The 17,480-nt window shown below is 43.7% G+C and overlaps 1 protein-coding gene across 3 annotated transcripts; it reads right to left on the bottom strand.

Annotated features, from left to right (window-relative positions):
• Positions 1 to 2,995: 2,995 nt before the first annotated feature.
• wipf2b (WAS/WASL interacting protein family, member 2b) lies at positions 2,996 to 15,478 on the bottom strand. Of its 3 annotated transcripts, none has more exons than XM_030058880.1 (8): positions 15,284 to 15,478; positions 14,312 to 14,419; positions 13,210 to 13,501; positions 9,043 to 9,168; positions 8,294 to 8,965; positions 7,839 to 8,054; positions 6,069 to 6,170; positions 2,996 to 5,717 (listed from the first exon to the last, which is right to left on the bottom strand). In XM_030058880.1, exons 2-8 carry the CDS (start codon positions 14,375 to 14,377, stop codon positions 5,677 to 5,679), a joined length of 1,515 nt encoding a protein of 504 aa, XP_029914740.1. In that variant the 5' UTR covers positions 14,378 to 14,419; positions 15,284 to 15,478; the 3' UTR covers positions 2,996 to 5,676. The 3 variants fall into 3 exon arrangements, with proteins under 3 accessions (XP_029914740.1, XP_029914741.1, XP_029914742.1); XM_030058881.1 differs by having other exon boundaries at positions 13,369 to 13,501; XM_030058882.1 differs by lacking the exon at positions 7,839 to 8,054.
• Between the last annotated feature and the right edge of the window lie 2,002 nt (positions 15,479 to 17,480).

Raw genomic sequence — 17,480 nt, 5'->3', positions numbered from 1 at the left:
GTTTAAACTTGGCATTAAAAGCTCAAACAGGAAAGGAAAAAATTCTCTAGAGAGGAGGCTGAGCTTAAATGTGAAAACGGGAAAAGCTGGAATCACAATTTTCCAAAATAGCTTCATAGCAGGATGGGAGTAACTCCACCATTTCACCAGCCAGTTAAAAATCTGAGATACGCACCGGCTTTTAGAGAAGAATCGAACACTGAAACATTTAGTCCGTCTTGCGGGTATTTGAAAAGTGCCATGTGTACCATTTACACATCCAGAAATCATTACAGCTTAAGTATAAATACTGTAAACAATCAAGAGCATCAGACCTCTCCTCTTGTTTCTCCACAGTTTGTCAGCAGGAGGGATCAGGTGGGAAATGTGCTGTTGCTTTATGGCACAAAACAGGAAGGGGGCGCTGTTTTTCCAATGCAAACTGAGCTTAAGCTTTCAGAGTTTCTGAAACTTATCCGCAAGATTGACAGGTTGATGGGAAACGTGGTCTTAATGTGGAGAAACAAGAGCACCAACACGACCTCCATCATGAGGCAGAGACTACCAGTCGACTTCATGATGCTCTCGTCTGTTTACAGCATTTCTTAACGACGCAGCCCAATTCATCAGACAAAATAAGGATATCTGACAATGATACACACGGCACCTTTTAATGAGGCTTACTGCCTTGTATCTGGACTTTTTTTATCTGCTGTTTGGGTTTTAAAGCCATGTGTCGATTTTGGCCAAAGAGTCTGGTCCCAATCTAAACATGATCCCTAAACTCAATTCACCACCTCTTTAATAAAAATACAGCTGCTTCAAACAGCTGGTAGCTTAAACAAAGTAAAATGAGCCGAGTCTCATAAGTGAGAGACAGCTTGGCGGCTGGACTGGAGGTCGGGGTGCAGATTTGGGGTGAAGCGGAAAAAATGAGATGTGCGCAGGCGTCACGTCCTCACACTCAGGGTGAGAGGCGATCTTCAGGGAACCAGCCGAGAAGAAGTTTCAGTGCTGACTTCAGAACAGAAGAAAACCCCCATTTACACGTGCAGAAATGTAAAAAAAAAAAAAAACCTTAACAACGAGTCAGATTCCTTCTCTTAGACACAGCTCCCAATACGTTTCAGCCTGAGCCCCAAATCAGAAATTCAATTTCTGGCTCTGGGACTCCTTCAAGTTTATGGAACCAGATCACAGAGGACAACAAAAATCCTATTATTCACAAACTAAATAATAAACATGCGTGTCATAATTCTTTTGGCCATAAAGCAGCTATTAGTGTTACCAGAACGCCATATCAGTAAAGTTATTTCAGTTATTTGACTCCGACATGAGTTTTTACACTCGGGACTCAATCTGAGAATCTTTTTTGTTTCCTCGAGGCCCCGTCTAATGAAAACAGTAGTATTCCTGACAAGTGGGAGTACATTAAAACAGTGGCTCATAGTTTGGGAAACACTTCACTGAGCATCAACAAATCAAGAGTACATCGGCAGACAGATTTCTCAGGTTTCAAACCCTGAGTTTCTGCTTTTGTTGGCTCAAAACAGGCCTGGGTCACTCTGCTTGTTCTGGCCTTCATGGGAGCCGCAGACGAAGGAGGTTTACCACATCAGGATAATTTATAGTCCAGTCATTTTATGAAAAAACCTAGGGCAAATTGCAAGAGAAGCAAACTCAATTTGATTTTGGATCCTCAGTTTGTCCTGAGTGAGGGAAAAAAAGTCCAAAGGAATCCCACTGGTGGAAAGTTTTGAAAATCACCTCTATATGACCACATATTACCAAAAAACACTGTTTTTAACACACAGGGGAAAGGGGTTCAACATTTTACTGTCAGATATCACTATAAAAACTCACAAGTTGATTACACACACAAAGACAAGAAAAAAAGTCTATTACAAGTTCTTTGAATTATTCTGTTTACACATGCATATCACACATTATCTGATTTGATATGCGCTAATAAGGAATATAAGGAATAAATGCCAGAACAGATATTTAAACAGTGAATAAAGGTTATTATATATATAGTAACCTTTTAATTCACTGTTATATAGTAACATACTAATTCAAGGTTACTATATATATAGTAACTTTTTAATTCACTGTTTAAATGTCTCTTCTGGCATTTATTCCTTATATTCCTTATTAGCCCATATCAAATCAGATAATGTGTGATATGCATGTGTAAACAGAATAATTCAAAGAACTTGTAATTGACTTTTTTTCTTGTCTTTGTGTGTGTAATTAACCTGTGAATTTTTATAGTGATATCTGAAAGTAAAATGTTGAACCCCTTTCCCCTGTGTGTTAAAAACAGTGTTTTTTGGTAATATGTGGTCATAAATAGGTGATTTTCAAAACTTTCCACCAATGGGATTCCTTGGGACTTTTTTCCCCTCACTCAGGACAAACTGAGGATACAGAATCAGTTGAGTTTGCTTCTCTTGCAATTTGTCCTAGGTTGACCCCAATTTTGGCCTAAAATTACTGGACTATGACACGGTTAGATAAGCTGTCAATCATGGAAAAAATATGCTAAACCTCCTCTCAGATGCTTTCCAATAAATACACTGTCTTAATTGTCCTTATTCCCATGGCAGCAACTTTGAACGTCCCATCACACTACAGGCCAGCAATCTGCTTTTGTTTGGCACCAACCTGGAGGGATGCAGGTTCATATTTTAATGGATTATATTTAACCAACTACAGCGAAATACAAGAATCTAGCCTAGGTGGCAAAACTCCACCCGTCTGGGACTTGCAGAAGGTAAAAACAAATGCAATAGATAATTTGCTAATACTTCCAGACCCAGGCCTGTTTCCAGCGCCGCCTGTTGTCTACTGGCCCCCAAGTTTTCATCACGGAGACACACAGCAACGTAACGGAGGGAACAAAACAGACACGGTTTGGATTGAATCGAAGCGTAACCCCACCCTGGATGACGGGTGCTTCTCTAACACTGCATGTAGGAACCCGAGGCTGCGCTGCCATGCTTTTTAAAACACAGACGGATCAAAGAAAGACGACATGCAACGAGTTCAGTTTTTTTTTTTTTTTCCACAGGGAAAACGAGAGGAAAGGAAGGGAGGGAGGGAGGAGGGAAGGAAGGAAGGATGGAGGGAGGAGAGAATGTCTCTTTGCTGCAGGTTTCCCAGCCACAGACACATCAGCACACAGACGGAAGACTTGATCGTTGACCTGCGACTGTCTCGCCGCCATCCGTCCCCGCCCTTCCGGCACCAGGCGCCGGGCGCCGGGTGAGGCTCTTCAGTGGGTGGCTTGCCCAGTTCAGTCCTGCCCGTCTTGGCACTTGCGGAGTTCGGTTCACCTCCTTGAAAGAAGTTTCTGTCAGTCGGGGGGGAGGCGGAGGGGAGATTAACCCGGGTCACGTCACATCCAAACTCACCGAAAAATCAAACTGTGACCCCTTTCTTGACGACTACAAGAGTTGTGTCGCTAAAGTCACAGGGCGCCCAGATAGCCGTCAACCCCCCTTGACAGCTGTCCACATGTTGCTATGGTCACAATGGGTGTCACCATAGCAACAGCAGCGTCAATGCTCTCGGTGTGGAACTTGATCCTCCATTGTGGTGACAGGAAGTTTTCTTTACAGGTGAAGTGGGGAAGGTTTTTCAATGTTTTGTGTTATTGCATTGTTCAGTGAGAGAGCGAGAGATGGTGTCCTGTCCTGCAACGTCCCATCATCGTGTGTGTGTGTGTGTGTGCTCATTGTAAATCTGTCATATTATTTTAAGTACTGATCCCCAAACTCAGGGCAAGGCAAGCGAACTCAAATCCACAGTGAGTATCACAGAAAAAAAATCTACTTCTTTCCTCCGAGAAGAGATTTCAGTCCAGTGCAGGAACACAGATCCAGTCCAGGAACCATCGAGCCCCGATACTGAGCTGGGTCCAGTCCAGGGGTCCAGCCAAACCAGTGATCCTGGTCTTGTTTCCTGTCAGTGTGAGAGGAAAACCCTCAAAAGTCAAAATAGTTCATGACTAGTGTTGCCTTCCCAATAACTGCCAAACATGAATGTCCCTTATCGCATGCCGTTTACGTGTGTGACAGAGGGATGACATGTTTCAGGTTCTGTAGTGTCTAACTCTCTGTTCATACCGAGAGCAACGCCGTAAAGCGCCGTCAGAAGCGAATCACATTGGTATGCATGCTTCTTTATCTCCCTGCAGATGTGATTGAGTTTCATGAAACTGGATGGCAAGTTCTCCAGTTTTTCCTTTTAAGATATCAGGAGTTGACGTCTCAGAAGTGATGCTCGGAGAACAGCCGCATCCATCGTGGGGTCGACAGTAAACTCTTGAGGTCATCCAATTTTTTTAAAAAAAGTGTATTTTTGATTAATGCGTCCTAATTAGCTAAAGTTAAGGCATCAAACGATGCAATGTTGATGCCAAATTGGATAAAAAGAGAATAGGAAGCTTCAAATCGAAAGGGGTGCATCACTGCAAGACTGCTTGTGGTGTGAGTGAGTAAGTAAACGTCTGCGAACACAGACGCTTCTGAAAAAGCAAACAGGGAGTCGAAGGTGAGAGAGCGGCGTTTTGTTTTTTTTTTTTTTTTTTTTTAGGAGGCAGGAACAGCAACATCACACACGGCTCCCAGCAAACTGCTTCCTTCACTCCAGAGCACAGAGGCAGCCAGGAGCAGGTTGGCGTTTCGATATGCCTTGCACAAGGACACTTTGACACTGATGAACACGTTGGCTGTTATGGGTTATCGAACCTGCGATCCTCCGGTTACCTGAACAGTGTCTCTGCCGCGGAGAGGAAGTGACAAACTTGGAGGAAAATGGCTTTTCGCCGCCGTCCATCGATCCTCCTGCTGTCATCATCAGTCATCACAGATCACAGGTCAGCTCCTCGTTTCCATCGCTCCACCCAGAGCCTGAAGAAGAGCTGCAGCCCCCTGTTACCTCTCAGATTATCCTTCAGGATCCGCGGGGCTCCACATGTGGAACTGCTTGTTGGTTTTGCAGGAAAGTGCGAGTGCAAAAACAAGCAAGCAAATGTAAAGTCATGCTGGCGAGATGAGGAAGAAGCTGTCAGTGAAGTCAAACAGTGTTTCATGTTTCCGGAGCAGGTGGCCGGGCCCCATCTGATTTATTTATATATATCGCTTCTCAAAATCTTCATGTGTCAAATCACATTTGAACTCGCTGCTCTCATCAGTTAAATTCCATCCCTTGAAGCCAACTCAACTTTGAAAAAAAAAAAAAAAAAAAAAAAAAAGTCACGTTTTTTCTTGGGAAGTCGCCGGCGGGTTCCTCCCTGCCTGTCCCTCCTCTCGTTCTTGCGGTTCCTGAGGGAGGGAGCAGATGAGGAGGAGGGCGGCGGCCACGCTGGACCGGCTCTCCTGGCTCTCGGTCACATGACCGGACTGACGCGCGGGCGACGGAGAGCGAGAGTCGATGGAACGAAGATGGAACGAGCTGAGGATGACGAGGCTGGACGCTGAAGGTACGATGTCACCTAATGAACTGGGATCTGTGCTGTGTGTGTGGATCTGTGTCATTAAGTGCAAATGCATGTGTGTGTGTGTGTGTGTGTGTATAAGTGCCTGTGTGTCCAGAAGTGCTTGTGTAAATGTGTGTATGTATGTATGTGTGTGTGTGTGTGTGTGTGTGAGCCTGGTCCAGCTGTGATGTCCTGGTATGATTGTTTGGGCTTCACCTGCCAACCGGAGGCAGGGGCGGGGCTCCCCGCATCACTGCAACACAAACAAACAAACAAACAAACAAACAAACAAACAAACACACATGTTTGTGTGAATGCAAACGTGACAGGAGAGTGAGGAACACACTGACGAACTCAATTAAAGAGCGAAATTAAATTAAACAGGGAAAGGAATTGGAAATGTGAGAGTGCTTTTCTGACCAATTCAGTTCGAGAGAGAGAGAGAGAGAGAGAGAGAGAGAGAGAGAGAGAGAGAGAGAGAGAGAGAAAAGGTGTGCAGCATGTGGCTTGTAATCACAGATCCAGACTCTATGGCTCAGGAAATACCTGTTGGCCTGTTTGTGTGTGTGTGTGTGTGTGTGTGTGTGTGTGTGTGTGTGTGTACCTCTGTTGGCCTTGCTGGGGTAGATCTTGGTGAAGTACCTGTACTCGTCTGGAGGAGGAAAGTCGTCCAGAGGATGGAAAGAATACTTGGACTCAAAATCATCTGAAGGAGGAGAAGAGAGGTTTGTCTTTAGTCGTCGTTTCTCCTTCAGTTTGGAAAAAAAATCTATTTTTCGCCGTGTTGCCCTTCATAGGTTCTTGATGACTGTGGATCTCGTAGAAAGCAGAAACTGGCTTACAGCATACTCTGATAAATCACTACACTGAGCAACACCACGGTTTGCTTCTGACAAACTGGAGGATGAAATGAGGATCAGAGGATGGAGAGAAAAGGCGGATGAGAGGGAAAACAGGAACCGGTGGGACGACATCCAGTGTTTTTTGTTTTTGCTACAACTGACTTTTCATTTACACTTGCCTTCTGATATACTGACTTCATTAAGGACACATCCACACCCAGACCTTTTGGTTGTAAGATGCATAACCTTCGCTAACTTTACATTTGAAAAATTCAGGATTTAAAAAAATTAAAACCTACTTTATACCCCTAATCCTAATTTCCAGAAAATTTTGCCGGCCTGATAAAATCTGGATGGAAACGGCAAGTAGGCTCTGACACAGCAGTGGACGCCTTAAAGATTATATTCCTAATTTTTCTACCGTCGTGTTCACTCGTTAAACTGAAATCAGACTTGTTGTGGACTTGGGTACAAAAATCAGAGTCTCCGCTCCGGTTCAGACCAAAGACAATATAGTCCAGTAACTTTAGGCCAAAATTGGGGTCAACCTAGGACAAATTGCAAGTGAAGCAAACTCAACTGATTGTGTATCCTCAGTTTGTCCTGAGTGAGGGGAAAAATGTCCCAAGAAATCCCATTGGTGGAAAGTTTTGAAAATCACCTATTTATGACCACAAATTACCAAAAAACACTGTTTTTAACACACAGGGGAAAGGGGGTCAACATTTTACTTTCAGATATCACTATAAAAATTCACAAGATGATTACACACACAAAGACAAGAAAAAAAGTCAATTACAAGTTCTTTGAATTATTCTGTTTACACATGCATATCACACATTATCTGATTTGATATGCGCTAATAAGGAATATAAGGAATAAATGCCAGAAGAGACATTTAAATAGTGAATTAAAAGGTTACTATATATAAAGTAACCTTCAGTAACTAATTCACTGTTATGTAGTAACCTTTTAATTCAAGGTTACTATATATATAGTAACCTTTTAATTCACTGTTTAAATGTCTCTTCTGGCATTTATTCCAATTAGCGCATATCAAATCAGATAATGTGTGATATGCATGTGTAAACAGAATAATTCAAAGAACTTGTAATTGACTTTTTTTCTTGTCTTTGTGTGTGTAATCAACTTGTGAATTTTTATAGCGATATCTGAAAGTCAAATTTTGAACCCCTTTCCCCTGTGTGTTAAAAACAGTGTTTTTTGGTAATATGTGGTCATAAATAGGTGATTTTCAAAACTTTCCACCAATGGGATTTCTTGGGACTTTTTTTCCCTCACTCAGGACAAACTGAGGATACCAAAATCAGTTGAGTTTGTTTCTCTTGCAATTTGTCCTAGGGTTTTCTCATAAAATGACTGGACTAATAACCGGATCACTGTCAACAAACAAAGTTAAGACTTTAAATATCTTTGTGACACTAAGAGCAAACACAGAAACTCACTCTATGCTCGTTCTTCCTGTGTTTACAGGAGAGAGAGCCGGGCTCATGTGTGACAGACGGACTCACCAACAAAGGAGCGAGGGACAGAGGAGGAGTGTCCATTGCGGAGAGGAGGAGGGGGCGGGGGAGGCCCAGCGGGGGTGCGGGAGGGCGGGGGAGGGGGTTTCCCCCGGGCGGGGGGGTCGGAGGAGAGGGAGGGGCTACCGTGCGTCCTGTAGGGAGGGGGAGGAGGGGCTTCTCTGCCGCCGGCCCTCGTCGCCGCCTGGCCTGGGACTGGAGGAGCTGGAGGGGGACGGGGGGACATGAGAATGAGCATGAATACAGGTGAGAGGGGTGTGTCTGTGTGTGTGTGTGTGTGCGTGTGTGTGTGTGTGTATGTGTGTGTACCAGCATTTCCAGCAGATTGTACCAATCCGTTCAGGTCTGTTAAGTCCTCCAGTGTGCACATACATTTGAATAAAAACAAGTATAAACACTTGTTTGTGTGTGTGTGTGTGTGTGTGTGTGTGTGTGTGTCCTACCTGCTCCTCTCCCCGGTGCCTCTCTGACGGGAGGCGGCGGCCTGCTGACTCCCTGCTGGGACGGGGTTGGGGAAGCGGGAGGGGGAGGGGGAGGAGGGGCAGGGCCTCTGGTGGGGGTGTGGCCTCCTGGCGAGGGGGCGGGCCTCTTGTTGCTGAGGGAGTTGTGTCGCTGCGGCAACTCAGGCGCCACCTCTGCTCCGGCGGGGCTGGAGGGACCGTTGGTGACGCGGTAGGGAGGAGGGGGCGGGGCCAAAGAGGAGGAAGAGGAGGTGGGGTTCCCCCCTGACGTTGGAGGTCGCCTGCTGTTGCCGGGCGATGGGGGCGGCTTGGCCGGGAGGGGCGGGGTGTTGTTCGGGGTCGGCGGCAGGGGTTTCTCTCTGTTGTAGGAAGAGGAAGAGGGAGGGGAGGGGGCGTTGCCACGGCGACAGAGAGGAGGAGGAGGAGGGGGGGCAGAGGAGGAGTGCTTCATGCCGGTGGAGGGCGAGGAGGCGGTGGAGGAGGGGGAGGAGCCACAAGGCGAAGAGGCCAGGTTGGGCAGCGAGGGACGCTGCGAGCGAGCCGCCTCCGTCGGCGACGAGGCCTGCGAGGAGGGGCTCTCCGCATCGTCGTGGCGATGGCTGGGCGGGCGCGGCGCGGCGGCTCGCGTGGAAGGCGACCGTCCGGCGGAACCATCTACAAGCAACATTCGACCTTAGTGAGGAAATCAGAATATTCACAGCTCTGTGCTGAACAGTGGACAAACTACTCGCCTCCCACTGGCCGCAGTTTGGGAACGCCGCCCTGGAACAGCCCTCCGATTGGCGGAACAGACCCCGACGGGCTTCCTGCTCCACTGCCATTGGCTCCGCCCGTTCCAGACGCACCTCCTTTGGACTCTGAGAACCACAACCATCAGACAGGTGAGTGGAGAGCCACAGCCGGAGCAGGACTCTGTCACTACGCTACACTACAGCGTGACGACTTCACTACCGTATGACTTTCTGGATGGGATGGGATGTCTGCATGGTCGGGATCTCTACCAAATACTCTGGAAATCTGAGGGACCACACCGGTGCTACTTTGACTTCTCGTGATCAAATCCGTTTGTCACAAATATCAGCTGCATAACCGTGTGCAGAGCATGCTTCGGTAGATGGGACGTCGAGGCTGATCCCACATCACTCCCATTCATGTTGCAGAGGTAATTCCACCTCGTCAATACTCGGTCGGTAAATATATATACATTTGCTAAAATTTCTGTAAATACGTAATAAATTGGATCCCACCAGAGCACTTGGAATTAATAAGAAGTGCTCCCAAAACCTCTGACTTTGAACACATTTGGTATTTGCATGAAATTTAAGTGATTTTAACAGAGTAAAACGGAGGTATTCACAAGACAGAGGTGCAAAAAGCGTACTCTGTTCACACGTATGCGCCTTGTAGTCCAGTAATTTTAGGCCAAAATTGGGGTCAACCAGGGACAAATTGCAAGAGAAGCAAACTCAACTGATTTTGTATCCTCAGTTTGTCCTGAGTGAGGGGGAAAAAAGTCCCAAGGAATCCCATCGGTGGAAAGTTTTGAAAATCACCTATTTATGACCACATATTACCAAAAAACACTGTTTTTAACACACAGGGGAAAGGGGTTCAAAATTTTACTTTCAGATATCACTATAAAAATTCACAAGTTGATTACAAACACAAAGACAAGAAAAAAAGTCAATTACAAGTTCTTTGAATTATTCTGTTTACACATGCATATCACACATTATCTGATTTGATATGCGCTAATAAGGAATATAAGGAATAAATGATAGAAGAGACATTTAACAGTGCATTAAAAGGTGTAAACAGAATAATTCAAAGAACTTGTAATTGACTTTTTTTCTTGTCTTTGTGTGTGTAATCAACCTGCGAATTTTTATAGTGATATCTGAAAGTCAAATGTTGAACCCCTTTCCCCTGTGTGTTAAAAACAGTGTTTTTTGGTAATATGTGGTCATAAATAGGTGATTTTCAAAACTTTCCACCAATGGGATTTCTTGGGATTTTTTTCCCCCTCACTCAGGACAAACTGAGGATACAAAATCAGTTGAGTTTTTTTCTCTTGCAATTTGTCCTAGGTTTTTTCATAAAATGACTGGACTATTGACTTTGTGACAAACATACCGTCTACAATCACAACTACTGATGAGAAGTCAAGCTAAGGTTAGCGTGGCTGCTCAATGAGATGAGATTAAAGTGAAATGCGGTGAGATGCCGTGAAATGAAAACAATAAAATTGAATGGGTTTGTTACGCTCCGCCGCTCCGTCTGACATCACGACGAGAGCACGAGAACACGTGTGACAGACAAACAGGTGTGAGACACGTTCAGTTATCATACATCACAGTACAGGTTAGGGCTGCACAAATACTTGGGAAAAAGAAAAAAATCACACACTGAAGGTTAGTGCCATTCAAATGAACTAAATCCAATCACAAGAGCCTGTTTTTTTTTTTTTTAAACAGTGCTGTATCCCAAGTCAAAAGTCTTTTATTACATTAAACCAGTGCAATTCTGAGCATTTTTCATGTTTTTTGCCCATTTTTTCCAATGTCTCAACAACTAAATTAACTGTTTCAGTATTTTTCCCAGTTTTGTGCAGTCCTCAGGTGTGGAGCCGCTGTATAAAAGGCTTAAGGAGACGTCTGCTGCCCAGTTTGGTGTCACACACTCCAACAAGAAGCATCACTAAAGAGCAGCAAAGAGAAGCAAAGCAGCCTCAGATCTAGACATGAGCCAGCTTAGCACAGCCACTTTCACAGCTGAACGTCTGTGCTATTTTGCATAAGACTTCCATTCTAATTGTTGGTTGAGCATTTTTTAAGCTATTAAATAATCAACAAGCTGCCATGCTGACAAATTCCTTGTGCTGCATTACTTTGCCAGCTGTGAAGAGCTTCATCCCAAATGGGTTCACATCCAGTTTGGGGACCAAAGAATTAGCTGATGCTCTCTGCTCGATGTTTAAAAACCTCCAACACTTACATCAGGGATGACAATGGTACCATTTTGTAAATAACACCGATAGACATCCAATTACCTAGTGTTTCACACTGTGCTCTACTTTTAATTACTGCAGTTATTGAAGGAAAGTTATCAAATCTTCCCCAAAGCTGGATCCATTTTGAATGAGCCTCTTGGTGTAACATCAAAACTGGACAGCGGACATTTTTACGCCCCTCATCAGAGCTTATTATTTCCTGAAGTCCAGGAACACACACACACACACACATCAGCACAATCAGTAACAACAGAGACAGCCTGTGTGCAGGACGCTGCAAGCCTCGTTCTAGCCAGCCGTTACTCCGCCTGTCCACAGATACACACTCAGCACAGAGGAGACTGATGCTGCCGTTTAAATAACACACACACACGCGCACTCACTCACACACACACACAGTTTGAAGGCTATAGTGTCACTCCAGCTAGCTAACTAACTCCAATCAGAATTAGTAAATTCACCCTTTTCCGACATTCTTCAGTTGTTACAAGAGAGAATTATCCCAGCAAGGTAAATAATTTGAAAGAAAAGATTGAGAAAATGCATTATCATAAAATATAATAGTAATAATGACACAATTTAATAATAATAATAACAATAATAATAATAATGTATGCAGGGACAGAGAAAAGTGTAGTAAAGGAACAACTCAAGCAAGACAAAAAACAAACACCGAAACAGATTGGGAAAAGTCGGATGAGGCAATGAGTGCGTCTAAGTCAATGTTGACCTGATACATTGGTATTTTTTCTGTTTGGAAGATGAAAAAAGTGTTATGTGTGTTACATGTATTATCAGATGACAGGTAGTTTCCATCAAACAGCATGACTGGTCTGTAATCTACTCTAATAACCTAATAACCTCATGTTGATCCTTTATCAGTTTGCATGAACAGCTATTGGTCAAAATTAAATTGAAAATCAATTAACACAATAAATGGATGACAGTTTCAACATACTGAAAAAAACAAAAACTGCTGGGATTGTAGCTGATGCTGAATGTCTTTTCAGCCATGGCGGCTGTTGCAGCTGAGGCTAACTACAGTTTTTTTTTTTTTTAATCCACCAAAAAACAAACAAAAACAAAAAAAAAACACAAAAAAAGAGAGACAGAAAGCTCAAGTGCAAACCCTCCTGTGCAGTCGCGGGTTCTTCATGCTAAAGACAGAAAGTCTTTAACAAAGGTCACGACTGTGTGAGATCTATTTGGCGATGGAGCGTGGCAAATCGGACATGGATGTTTATGCTTTAACCCTGCAAGAACATGTGGACAGTTTAGTCTCTGACATTATTTGCTATTGTGCATCTCCAAAGTGACCATCTCCTGACATGAAGCGATAACATTTAATAAAGTATGAAGACGCTGCATGCCAGTCAGTCTCCACAGAGTAGCGTGGCTCTAAATTGATGACAGGCTGGCTAATTACACACAAACAACAATAAAAAGCCCAAATTTGACTAACAGGTTTAACCAAATTTGTCTTTGCATCAGAACAGGAGGGCTGATACATTTTTTAGGTTTCAAATCAGTGCTGAGGAAACACAGGCTTACAATAAACTATTATTAAACTAATGATCATAACAAAAGTCTCTGCCAATCTAAACCACTGCCAATCAAGCGACTGGACAGAGTCTGCAGTTTTATTTACTCCTGCCTCACCACTTACAATGTTTTATTGTTATGTTGCACTCAATCCTACTCTGTCTGTCTGTCTGGGAAACCTTTAATCTGAAGGTTTAATCTGTCATTTCAAGGTCTGCCAACTGTATGACTATGTTTTTTTTTTAAAAAAACCTCAGCTCCAGTCTGGACAGGAAACAAGACGGCTGGCTGAAATAAAGCCTTGCACCGTGCACGCAGCCTGCGGGTGGGAAGGCTGTGCTCTTACTGTCTAGCGACACGGCAGCGCTCCTATCGCTGGCCGGCTTCTTCTGCTCCTCTGCCGGCGGCGGTGGCTGCTGTTTGGCCTGTTTTTGCTGCTGGTTTAGGTACTGGTATAAGCGAATGTATGGGTGCTCTGGTGCTGCTGCCTGTGTTTGGCTCTTACTCTCGAGCAGCGGCGCGCTGCGGTCGTTCACCACCGCCACCTTCCTCAGCTTGGTGCCTTTGCAGATGTCGGAGAGCAGGGCGCCGCGACCTTTTGCCTCCTCTCGGTTCAGTTTTGGAGGCGTAGTGTTTGCCTGGGGGAGGAGGATTAAAAACAGTCATCAACATAACAGTCAGTCTGCAAGATAATATAAAACATGATAGCATGATAAGCATGATATATCTAATTTCAAATAAAATCCATTATTTCTTTTAAGAACTTAATTTGTGAGAGACTTGATTTAGCTTTCGCCTTTTATCATGAACCATAACGCTGCAGTGTGGGCTGTAAACATTTACCACTTTCACACACATGGAGGGAAAAAAAAAACAAAAACAAAGATATCGCTCAGAATTGAACAAATTTCTTCAATTCTTCATCTTAACACTAAAAATTGAATGGGGCTTTTGTCCATGTTGTGTAAAGGCTGTTTGCAGCAACGTGCAGTCTTTGTCTACATCTCACGGAAAAGTCACATATTAAACCAAATATCATAAATCAAAACCAGAGTTCAATGTTCTATATTATAAATGCTTCACATTGTGATTGGGGGTGGAGCAATAAATGAATAATGCAGTGTATCACGATACTTCCTATTGTGATTCGTTCTTGATGCACTTGTCTAGAGCCCTGCATGTGAAACAGCCATGAAAACATGCAGGGTGACACAGTGCTATGAAACTTGTACAGCAAACAGAGCAAATCAAATGAAAAGATAGTTTCAGACTCTCAGGTTTATGTAGGCTGTCTTTTGTTCTTCTCTTCTCTGGAAAATCAGTTCACGTATTGAGAATGACGACGACAGACAGAGGATGGTGAAGAGGAGGAAGGAGGATGAGAAAGAGAGACTCGGTGAAATGGATGATGGTGATGAAATGTGTGTGTTTGTGTTTTTTTTTTTTACCTGGCTGAAGGTGGGGGGAGGAGGGGGGCCTCCTGGGGGAGGAGGAGGAGGGGGAGGAATGGGCATCCTTCTCCTTTCACTGACAGCCACAGACAGCCAGCTTATCACCTGCAGGACACACACACACACACACACACACACACACACACACACACACACACACACACGCGTTAACAGGTTCACTGCCACACTTACACAACACATGCCCAGTTCATTACCCAACCAAAGTCCAAAGCTCAACATCACCCGTTCTCAGAGTGCTGCGTGCCCTTGTATGGACAACACACACACACACACACACACACACACACACACACAGTATATGAATAATAGAATTTGCTGTCTTTAAGGCTATTTATCACTAATATTTTTCAAAACCACACAAAAGACAGCAGGTTGGCATCGCTTCTCAAAACGCTTTGGGTGAATTAAATTAAATTAAATTAAATGAAGCTGAAGTTTCCGTGACATGCAGCCGGCAGAGCAGAGCAGAGCCGAGCCGCCTTGGAGGTGGAAGTCTGCACGTTTATAAGAGGCAGATGTGACATTAACATGTGTGCCATGTCAGCTCGGCCAGCCAACGGGGCAAACGAGCTAACTTAGCATCTGGCTAACATTAGCATCTGGCTAACATTAGCATCACACACAATTCAACGGCCTGGTTTAAAAACACGGCGGCCAGCTAACGTTAGCCTGGCTGTCAAGCTAGCCTGCAGCTACTGTTTAAGCAAGAATTAAAAAAAACAAAAAAACAAAAAACGTTGTTCTCCTCTAACGTCAACAGTTTACAGACAGCCTGGTTGTTTTCTACATGACCTGAATGCGCACAGTCTTACGAGCTAAACACAATTATTAAAACTGTCCAGTTTAAAGTCGGAGAGGCGGAGGGCTAGCTCGCCTGGCTCGTTAGCGTTAGCATTAGCATCAGCAGGCGACGCAGCATCAAAACACAGCGAGTCTGAAAAAACCCACCGAGCGGCAGAGTTAGCGCTCCATGCGTGTTCCAGCCGCGGATATTTAACTCATATTTCCGTCTCGACCGAGTGTTTACATCGATAATAAGTGTAAATATTTAAATGCATGTAGTGTCCATCTGGATCTCTGCGGAGCCGCTCGGCTCTCCTGCAGAGTAGTGATGGGTCGGTCACGAACGAACCGGCTCTAAGAGCCGGCTCTTTGAAGTGAACGACGGGAGCCGGCTCCTGATTGGGAGCCGTTTTTTTTTTTTTTCGGGAGCCGATTGTTTTTTTTTTTTTTTTTTTTTTTTGCGAAAGCCGCACGTGATTGGTCAAGATGTGGGGTGCCGTCTGTCTGCGCTGAGCGCTTCACCCCGGACCGGCAGTTACACACACACACACACATGAACAGGAGAACAGGAGGGAGGGAGACGAGAGAGAAAGAGAGCGAGGGGCCAGGAGAGACAACATGAACGCGCTGGAAAGGTGGAGTTACGAAAATGAGTGACAGCAGGAAAAGGAGTAAAATCTAGACCCAGTTCAGTTTTATTGACAATACAAAGGCAGAGTGTAGAATCTGCAAGAAAAACATCTCTTATCGAGCCGGCTCCACTAACAACCTGCACAGGCACATGACAACTGTCCATCCATCAGTGCAATGGGAAGAAAAAACACAAGCAGTTGAACCTGATATTGATGAAGGTGAAGTGTGCTGCTGCGGCTGCTGCTGCAGTGTGTACAGCAATTCAATTCAACTGTAAATAGTTAAGTTTGTTTTTGTATTTTATAATATATGTTTTGTAGCACTATGTAGAGTGAATAAATAAAGGCATATTTATATAATAATCATATATAAATAATAATAAAAAAACACAACGCATGTTTTTTTTACATTAGTAATTCATTTTGCGCATAATTTTACATTATTGTTGGTAATAAATTAATTTAAGCAACAAAAAATCTGAAGAGCCGCTTGGGAGCCGAAAGAGCCGGCTCTTTTTAGTGAGCCGAGCCAAAAGAGCCGGTTCTCTAAAAAGAGCCGGATTTCCCATCACTACTGCAGAGCGCTGTGTTCAGGGTTGCCAGATGTCGTGAAAGAAACAAGCGAACCCGGCTATCAAAACAAGCCCCCAAAAAAACACGCGACTTAGTCCTGGTTTTACAGCCAAGACCAAGCACTCGATTTTTTTTTTCGCATAAAAATATGAATATATAAATATAATATAATATAAAATCATATAAAAGCTAGGATTTAAAAATGAGATTGTATGATAAGCCATGAATACATTTATCAAGCGGTGTTTAGCACTGCAAGTATTATTATAACCTTTAATTAATCAGGTAAGTCCCGTTGAGACAAAGATCTCATTTTCAAGGGAGACCTGAGTACATTGTATCAATAAAACAATAGTAGCACGATGAGAATAAAAATAAGATAAGGACAAAAAATCCTAAAATAAAAGTAATAAAATGCATTATAAGCTGCAGGAGCCAGGATGAAGATGACTTTCCTCTTTTTTCATGACCAAAGACTCTCCTGTTCTTCCTGTTTTTCCATCTAATGTTAACCTTATTTTAACTTTACCAGGATTACAGGCACCCCCAAAATATAATAATATATTTACTTTTGTATGAAATACAAATGCAAATAGATTTAGAAATCTTTTAAGTCTTTTCTCTAATTTTGTGCATTTTTTCCCTCATTTCGCCCTGTGGTGGCATCGTGCCAGGCAGTGGTGTGCTGAGGTGTGAAGGATTGTGCGTTAACATGTGTAGAGAGGAGCTGGTCAGCAGGTGGAGATCTGTGACAGATGTTCATTTCATGTGTGTGTGGTGTTAGTTAGCCAGCCGCAAACCAGCCCAAGGAAAGTCAGGCCAGTTACAGGAGAATTTCTAACAGATTCCCAGTTTGTAAGCCCTTGTTTCTCACAGTTTTCTAAGGAATTATTCTTAAGAGAACAACGTAAGATCTACTAAGATTGAGTCATTTCTTTTAAATGAAAAAATGCCCAAGTTGTCATCAGAAGATGCTGCCATACTGGTTGCTCCAGTGTCGACCTTGAAAGTGCCTTAAATCAAATGAATTGGAACGGCATCATCCCTGAGGTTTATTTAATTTAAATTTATGGAGTCTGATAGCCCCATGCAAATTGTCTTAACTATGAGTTGTATTAGAGAACATGGGTGTTGTAAATATTTAGCCTTTATGTTAA

This window comes from Myripristis murdjan, chromosome 8 (genome assembly GCF_902150065.1).
Source record: "Myripristis murdjan chromosome 8, fMyrMur1.1, whole genome shotgun sequence".
In the NCBI taxonomy this organism is placed as follows: domain Eukaryota; kingdom Metazoa; phylum Chordata; class Actinopteri; order Holocentriformes; family Holocentridae; genus Myripristis; species Myripristis murdjan.
The sequence above is the reverse complement of the archived record's forward strand: the minus strand, read 5'-3'. Positions and strand labels throughout refer to the sequence as shown.